Genomic DNA, 8,593 nt, shown 5'->3' on the forward strand with positions numbered 1-8,593 from the left:
GCCTGGGTGGCTCAGCAGTTGAGCACCTGCCCTCGGCCCAAGGAGTGATCCTGGAGTCCTGGGATCGAGTCCCACATTGGGCTCCCTGCATGGAGTCTGCTTCTCTCTCTACCTATGTCTCTGCCTCTCTCTCTCTCTCTCATGAATAAAGTCTTAAAAAACAAAAGACATAGCTTTTTCAAGGTCAGTGAATAAATCAGATCAGAAGGTCTCACAAGGCCTAAGGACAGCTGCACGTGCGCCAACCTTCCCTCCTCTCATCTTGCATCCTCTAGCTGTGGAGAGGACTCATAGGCCAGGAAGGGTCAGGGCGAGATGAGCTGACTGGCCAGAGCAAAGAGGAAGGGATGGATGGAAGCAAACGTGTTCAGGGGCAGAAGTCCCTTTGCGAACAGGACCACATGCCTGCAGCAAGGAGGCGGGAAGTTAGCTCACTTGCCCAGCACCTGGGCACCCAGTGCCTCACCCAGGTGACAGGAAGGCAGACAAGTCAGTGTGGCATCTGTTTTTATTAGAAAAACCCATTTGGTCAGCTCCCCTGACCCAGAACAGAGATTGGGTAGCCTCCGAGTCACTTGGCCTTCATCTGATCTTCCACCCTCTTCCGAGAGGGGAGAGCAGGGGATGGGGGTAGAGTCAGGCAGTCTCCTTAGTGCCCCCTCCTGGGCCCCTCAGTTCACACTGCAGCACCACAAGGCACACAGATGAGGGCCCGAGGCTTGTTGCTGGAGGCATTCCTGCTCGTTCCTGCTCATATGGCTTTGGGACGGAAGGAGGAGGCTTTCACAGACACTGAGGCCTGGTCCCCGACTCTGGTTGAGAGCAGGCAGGATCCTGGAGAAGGTGGCAGGGGCTGGGGATGAGAGACTGCACTCCAGAGGCCCTCCAGAGTCTGGAAAGCACCTGGATCTCCTAGGCAGCGGCCTCGGAAGCCCCTCAGTTCTTCTTGGACTTGGGAGTGTCATACTTCCTCTTGCTGGAGTACCACAGCAGCAGGGGGATGCCGATGGAGGGCAGGGTCATGACTCCGAAGGCTGCCCAGTCCAGCTGTGGAAGACGACACAGGCCCTGCTTACAAGTCTGGACGAGGCCTGGGAGGGCCAGAAAGGAGGCGTGTAACGAGGAAGGGAGCAGCACAGCCCAAACGTTCAGCAGAGAGGCTCCTCTGACCGCTCCTGATGGGAAGGCTCTCTACAGACCCCCCGTCTTCCAAGCTACATAGCCCAAGGCCTTGTCCGACCTCACCCAGACTGGAAGAGAAATTCTCTCTTCCATTCTATCTTTGAGGGAGGTGATGCCCGGGTCCTGCCCTGACTGCCAAGCCCCCTGTGAGCCCAGTCCTGCCCATACCCCAACCCCCTCTTCAAGTTTTACACCTCCCTTTCTGCCTTTTTGCCTTGAGGTACTAGTTGCCGAGCCTTTTTCTCCCCCCTGAGCCACTCCCTCTCCCTAAGATGCATGCCCTGACTTTACCTCCTCTGATTGGTTGAATGCCACCTCCCCCTGAAAGCCCTCCAGGTCAGGGGGTCCCCCAACAGCCTGTCTGTGGTCTCAGTCATGACACTTTTCTCCCCGCTGACCTGTCTGAGGTCTCTACAAGCCCAAGATCTTTATGGGAAGGGGGTGTGTCTTGTTCACCTTTGTCTTCCTCAAGCAAAGCACAAGCCTGGACACAGAATAAGGAGCTTCATGGTTATTCACAGAACGAACACAGGGATCTCCTTGGTTAGTACTTTAAGCAAATGTTCAAAGAATCCTCTCCCAGACTAGACCACAACAGGGCTCCTACCCAACCTCCCCAATGCTCTACAACTCTCGGAGTCTAAACACATATTCTGTTAAGATCCAAAATAGACCCAGGACTCCAACATGGGACTCAACTCAAGGCCATGTAGTGAAAAGAGGCAGTTTTTTTTGGTTCCCTGGTAATTGTGAGCTCATTGGCAACAGTCTGTCATCATGGGTAAATCAGGACATTTGGTGGCTGTGTCAGACCCCCAAAAACCCGATATGATGAGAGCCAACAAACTGAACAAATCTAAAGAGGCCAAAAGGTCCCACAACCAAACCCCGTTATCATCCTGGGGGAAGGGGAAGAGAACACTGCGGAGCTTACAAAATGCGGGGAGAATCTCCTATCAAACTCCCGCTGGGCCAGGATCCCTCCCTGTCCAGGGGCGCTGGTAAAGCCAATCTGAAAGGAAGACAAGAATGATATTAGGGCAAACCCAAGTCCTTCTCAGGTGAGGAAGGGCAGTCCCAACCGACCCAATTGGAAATATGACATTTTCAATTCTCAAAGGTGTAAGAGGCTTTAAGGAGACGCGCAAAAGCTTTTGAACTAGAAAGAGCTGGATGATTTTCAGCATGTCGTAAAGAGGAATAAACCAGAAACCAGAAGACACAGGAGGAGCTTTTTCTCAACAAGGGAGGCCAGGAGTGCAGGTGATGTTAAACCAGACGTTTCCTCTTTGCCTCAGGCTCTGGAAAGAGTGGCTCACACCCCAAACCCCTCTGCAGGACCAGTGTGTGACAGAATGACTGTCCTTGGCAATCGTTTCCCTGTTACTCCAGTGGAAATGCTCGTCTACACCTCACAAATTGACACGAGGCTCCAACGACATAAGGAGCATTCTGAGAAGCACGAAGCCCCACCCAAAGGCACACACTAGAGGAGGGGCTGGGGCCGGCAGCATTCCTGCCCCAAGAGCAGGCCAGGAACTGGAGCACACTGCAAATAGCCTTGCTCTCAAGTGGCAGCTGGGCCTTTGATTTTGTGTCTTTTAACCTATCAACTACCAAGGAGAATCAGAGTTCTATAGTTGGTTCTGAAAGCACAACGCACTCAAGATGTGAAAACCTAACTAGGATTATAAGAATGCAGTTCCATGTGGTTACAAAAATAATCTGGTAAGTGGTGAATGTCAGGGATCCCTGGGTGGCGCAGCGGTTTGGCGCCTGCCTTTGGCCCAGAGTGCGATCCTGGAGACCCGGGATCGAATCCCACGTCGGGCTCCCGGTGCATGGAGCCTGCTTCTGCCTCTGCCTATGTCTCTGCCTCTCTCTCTCTCTCTCTCTCTCTGTGACTATCATAAATAAAAATTAAAAAAAAAAAAATTTAAAAGTGGTGAATGTCAGAGACTCCTTCAGCTGATGTGAGAGTCTTCCCTGCTGGGTACTCAGTACGCAGCCTACAGCCCACCTGAAGGTCTTGTCAGACGCTTTCATAAATTCATGGCCCCAGTGTCCCAATCTTCTCCCGGCACACTCTGGGGCTCAATGAATGTCTGTTGACCTTTTCAACAATCATCAAAGGACTATTTACTACTGATTTTCTATGATATATGAGAAACAGAGAGACATCTAAGTCAAAGTCCCCAGGCAGGAGGAGTTTATGATTAAACTGGGGAGGGGGCATGTAAAGACCTACACAGAAGAAAAAGGGGGTACTGAGACAGCTCACAATGAAATGTTTGAGTGGCAGAGGCTGTCAGGGCTCTAGAAGTTTCGATGCAGTCAGCAAACGCTTGCTGAAAGAGGACAAAATCGTGAGGTGTAAAAGCAGAAGACAGAAATGAAGGCATGCAGTCCACAGCTTGGCCTGGAGAGGGGACACTTCCAACAAAGAATAAGAACGAGAGAGGATGGGGAGTGAGGGAAGAGTGCAAGGCCTCTGTGGGAGGAATGTGCCAGAAAGCTGGAGGTAGAGAACAGCTACCCCACCAGAGTATGGCAGGAGTGGTCCAAGCCAGAGAAAGACACGGACACAGCGGAGACTGGGAATGAGCCAGTGGCGGTGCAGAGAATGGGGGGGTTGGGGGGTGGTAGTGGGCTGGGCAACCACAACCACAAGTGGTGAGGTCCAGATTAGAAGCAGAGCAGGAAGCAGGAAGAGGAGGGGAGGTTACGGTTCTCCCCTCCCACCATCTCAACTGCTTCATTCTGGATCTCTACAATTTGAAACCTCCTTCCTTCCTAAGGGCAGCATCCCAGCTTCTGGTCCTTCTCACCATTCTCAGAATTTAATGGGTGCCTTGGAAAGTTTCTGCAAGGTTCCAAAGACAAGCGGATCTTGGCCCATCCAGCTAAGGTTTGAGGAACTCACCACGACAGGCCCATCCTCCTGAGCCAGGTAAGTAACAGTAGCCGAAGTAAAGTTGAAATAGCCAGCCTTGAGCGGGCGCAGGACCACGGTGTGGGAGACATTGCTAGCACTGACCTAACAGTCAAGGAAGCTAGAAGAGGAAGCTGAAGTGGAAACATCCTTTCAATGTATATACTAAATGCACCATTCACAAAACAGGCAGTCCGTACATGTGATTTAATGCCTGCCATCCTCTGCAGCAATAATAAATATATGCCATCCTCTAAGCCTGGTACTTCCCAGCCAAGAGGAAGGGGTCTTGGAGATACTCAAAATCCAGGCTCTTCACGCTGTACTCAGGACTAAGGTTCCTCAAGTCAGCTTTCAAAGCAATACATGTTACAGATGAAAAATCCTTCTTACAGAAACTCTTTCATTGACTAAATGAAGGAAGACTGAAAATACAAAATAAAAACCAAAAATATGGGATCCCTGGGTGGCGCAGCGGTTTGGCGCCTGCCTTTGGCCCAGGGCGCGATCCTGGAGACCCGGGATCGAATCCCACGTCGGGCTCCCGGTGCATGGAGCCTGCTTCTCCCTCTGCCTGTGTGTCTGCCTCTCTCTCTCTCTCTCTCTATCATAAATTAAAAACAAACAAACAAACAAACAAACAAAAAAACCACCAAGAGAACACTTACCCTTCCCAGAAAATCTAAACATTTTAATTCACAGGGAGAAAAGTTAATCTAATTCCAAACACTCGGGAAACAACTGGTGGATGCCAGTAAAAGACACACTGAGTGAGGAACACCTCCAGAGGCCACAGGGGCTGGGGGGCTCCACACTAGTGGCCAACAGACTTTCTTCCAAAAGCAGTCTATGTACCCTCGTCCAGCCACAAACAGCCTACTATGTATCTACATCCTCCCCACACAGTGTGTCATAGGGCCTTCTAATCTGAACTTGAGGAACCTCCTTCCTTTTTCTTAGGTCTACCCTCAATCACGCCCAATTCTCTCTTGTCCATCTTATCCAGAGAGGTGACAGAAGAATGGCTGGGCACAGCCAGACTATGTGAAGTAACCTGCTGCTCTGAAGGCTGTGTGTCTTCCCCAACTTCAGGCTTTATCACCCACTGTCAAGGATACGGGGCAATCCGGTCCCATTTGACATTGAGCATTCCAGACACAATGCCAAAGTCCTCTGGGGGAAAGGAATCATCAGATAACTCCACGTCTAATGCAGCACTGCAAAATGGAGTGACAAACAGGTTAGTAAGTGGGGCACCAGGGTGGCTCAGTGGTCGAGGGTCTGCATTCAGCTCAGGTCATGATCCCAAGGTCCTGGGATTGAGTCCTACATAGGGGCTCCCTGCAGGGAGCCTGCTTCTCCCTCTGCCTGTGTCTCTGCCTGTGTCTCTCATGAATAAATAAATAAAATCTTAAAAAAAAAAAAAAAGGGTTAGTAAGTAATGATGGGGGGCTCCTGGCTCGCTCAGTCAGGGAAGCAGGCAACTCTTGATCTTGGGGTTCTGAGTTTGAGCCCCACGCTGGGTGGGGAGAGGACTTAAAAATAAAAATAAAACCTTAAAAAAAAGTAATCAGCAATTAAATCTGCCTGCTTGTACTAAAAAATCATCAGGGACACCTGGGTGGCTCAGCAGTTAAAGTGCCTGCCTTCAGCCCAGGGCGTGATCCTGGAGTCCCGGGATTGAGTCCCATGTCGGGCTCCCTGCATGGATCCTGCTTCTCCCTCTGCCTGTGTCTCTGACTCTCTCTCTCTCTCTCTGTTCTCTCATGAATAAATAAAATCTTTAAAAAATAAAAATAAAAAAATAAAAATTTTTAAAAAATAAAAAATCATCACGAGAGAGATATAAGTCACATAGTAACAGGTTTGCTGCACTGAAGAATCTAGGTCAAGGACTGAATTATATGGCTAAAAAGCACCAAGGAAGGAAAGAGCTTAAATTCTCTCTTGTCCCAATTTCTGTGTCGTCGCGTGTAGGTACAGAGAGAGAGGACCAAGACACATATGGAAGAGAGAATGAGAGCGAATAAAATTAAAGAAAGGCAACACACATGCTTACAGGTTGATGAAAGAAAGGAAGCTAAAACCTGCAAGCCCCATTGCTTCTTCCTCCTCAGAAACTTCCAGCTCCAGAAAGTGGGAGAGGTTTCTACGAGCTTAGGTCAAAGCAGGTCCAGGAGGGCCGGCACTCACAATACCTGTTGTTGCAGGAACCCCAAAGCTCTCCGGTCCCGCTGGGAAATCTAAGAATCGTTAAAGGGCCCAACCTGCAGCCCCCGGCCCCCTCACCTTGAGCCAACATTGTAGATGTTGTACTGCAAGGTCAGGTCTCGCCCCTCCACGGCGTATCTGTTCAGCAGTGACTTGGAGGCCAGAAGCCGGGCTCCTTCCTCCGCATGACTGACAGCAAACAGGGCCAACAGCAAGGAAGCCAGAAGCCTCATCTTGGGGGGACGGGGTGGGGGGGGACGTCAAGTGGGCAGTCAACCCAAACATGGAAGCACTCGGCCACCTGCCTCGTAGAGCCCCCGCACCAAATCTAGCAGAACTCTCTTAATCTAACCAACACTGGGTCCTCCTTCCCCAACAGCCGGGAGGGCTGAGCCCCCGCCAGGACCTCCCACATGTCCTCCCCGCCGCCCTCTTCCTCAGCTGGTGGGGTCGACCGTCGCACCGGCCTCCTCTGCTCAGCCCCACAGGGTCCGCCCCACGCCCCCTGCCTGGGCCCCCACATCCCATCCGTAGGCCCCTCAAGGGCTCAGTCCGCTCGGCCCTCCCCCTCTTGCCAGGAAGACACGTCCCCCACCCGCGCGGCGCGCCTCTCCCGTCCCTGCCGCGGCTGAGCAGCCCCTCCGCCGCCGCCGCCACCGCTACCGTCGGGCGCCGTTCCGACCCTGGCGACCCCCGCCCGCGCCCCCAAGACTCAGCGCTCACCGCGCGCACCCCACAGTCCTTTCAGGGGGCCACCGAGACCGGAAGGGAGCGTCAGCGGCCCGAAGGCCGGAAGTGAGGTCAGGTCGGAAACCCGGATGCTCCGCGCGATGCCTCCTGGGAATCGTAGTTCCCAGCCACACCCCACACCCGGCTCTGCGGCGCCGGCACGCGGCCGGATGCCTCTGGCCTGCGCTTTCAGTTGCTGCCACCCGGGCCAGGTGCTCCGCGGACCCCATAGGAATAGAGACTGAGTGTGCAGTCTGCAGCGCCCGGTGCGCCCGCGGTCCTGGAACCAGGGGAAAGCTCTTTCTCTCAGGGCTACTGGCATCTTTTCTGCTTGCAGAGGACAAACGTGGTCCTCCCCACATCCTGGAAGCGCCAAGCCCGGAGCTTTGCTTACAAGCCCTTGGAGAGAAAAGCGGTCCTTTCTTTTCCGTCCAGCCTGTAACCGCTCTGGCTCAAGCACATCACTGTGTGTTGTGTTCTCTGCAGTGGGCGCCCTGTCTTGGCTCTTTCCCTGCCCTTTCCATCAGCTGCCAGACAGATGCCCACAAACAGCGAACTGGAAAAGGATGTCCGTGGGGTTCCGCGTTCGGTTCCGCGTTGGTGAATTCAGGTCTTAAGTCTGCCACTCGCTGGCTACCTAACCTTAAAACAGCTGTCACCACTGTAAAGCCTTGCTGCTCAGGTCTGTATAATGAGATAATTCCAACACTCTCCAAGTGTTGGAGGTCAGATAATGTTTTAGTGTAAAACACTAAGCATATTGTCTGGCACAAGTATGTGCTTGGCAAATGCTGACTACCAACATTATTATTCTGCACCTCCACTGCGGCATTTCTTCATCCGGTTGCGTTTATGGAGTCCGTAGCTTGTGCTTGCACTGTTCTAGGTCATAAGGATATGGTGAGGAACAGGACACAGAAGATTTCTCCTTTCTAGGGACTTAGTTCCTATGGAATAATACACATTTCCTGTATTTGTTTTAGCGTGCCCTGCATTCCCAACCTCACACACTAGAGCTCCTTGAGGACAGGTTGTCTGTTTTGCATTTGCTCAGAGTGACAACTCCTCTACACACACCCTCCAAGCGACTACTCTCTTCTTATTCACATCCAGCCCAGCGTTCAGGTCCCTGTCCCAGTCTCATCCCCCCTGGGAAGCCTACCATGGCTTTGCCAGACTACATTGCTCTGGTGTAGCACTGGCGTTTACTATGTTTTTCCCCAGTTTCTGCCCCGAAAAACCCACCTTAATGATTAGATGCTATTTCTCCAGTGTACACTTATCTAAAGGTCCTACAGTGATGCTGAGCACAAAGAGGGTGCTCAAGAAATACTGCTGATGGTGGGAGGTTTTTTGTTTTTTTTTAGATTGATTTTATTTATTTGTTTGTTTATTCATGAAAGACACAGAGAGACATGCAGACATAGGCAGAGGGAGAAGCAGGCTCCCAGCAGGGAGCCCAATGCGGGACTCGATCCCAGGACCCTGGGATCATGCCCTGAGCCAAAGGCAGATGCTCAACCACTGAGCCACTCAAGT

The 8,593-nt window shown here is 52.0% G+C and overlaps 1 protein-coding gene across 1 annotated transcript; it reads right to left on the minus strand.

Annotated features, from left to right (window-relative positions):
* Positions 1-490: 490 nt before the first annotated feature.
* On the minus strand, positions 491-7,135 carry SSR2 (signal sequence receptor subunit 2). The gene is made up of 6 exons (XM_041724575.1): positions 7,049-7,135; positions 6,404-6,558; positions 5,233-5,331; positions 4,106-4,214; positions 2,117-2,194; positions 491-1,047 (listed from the first exon to the last, which is right to left on the minus strand). Exons 2-6 carry the CDS (start codon positions 6,556-6,558, stop codon positions 937-939), a joined length of 552 nt encoding a protein of 183 aa, XP_041580509.1. The 5' UTR covers positions 7,049-7,135; the 3' UTR covers positions 491-936.
* Between the last annotated feature and the right edge of the window lie 1,458 nt (positions 7,136-8,593).

Source organism: Vulpes lagopus, chromosome 1 (assembly GCF_018345385.1).
Source record: "Vulpes lagopus strain Blue_001 chromosome 1, ASM1834538v1, whole genome shotgun sequence".
In the NCBI taxonomy this organism is placed as follows: domain Eukaryota; kingdom Metazoa; phylum Chordata; class Mammalia; order Carnivora; family Canidae; genus Vulpes; species Vulpes lagopus.

Coding starts and splice junctions, on each gene's coding strand:
- SSR2 (XM_041724575.1), bottom strand. CDS start 6,558: ATGAGGCTTCTGGCTTCCTTGCTGTTGGCCCTGTTTGCTGTCAGTCAT. Junction 2,195..4,105: donor AGGAGGATGGGCCTGTCGTG/GTGAGTTCCTCA, acceptor TCTTCCTTTCAG/ATTGGCTTTACCAGCGCCCC. Junction 1,048..2,116: donor GGAGATTCTCCCCGCATTTT/GTAAGCTCCGCA, acceptor CGTCTTCCACAG/CTGGACTGGGCAGCCTTCGG.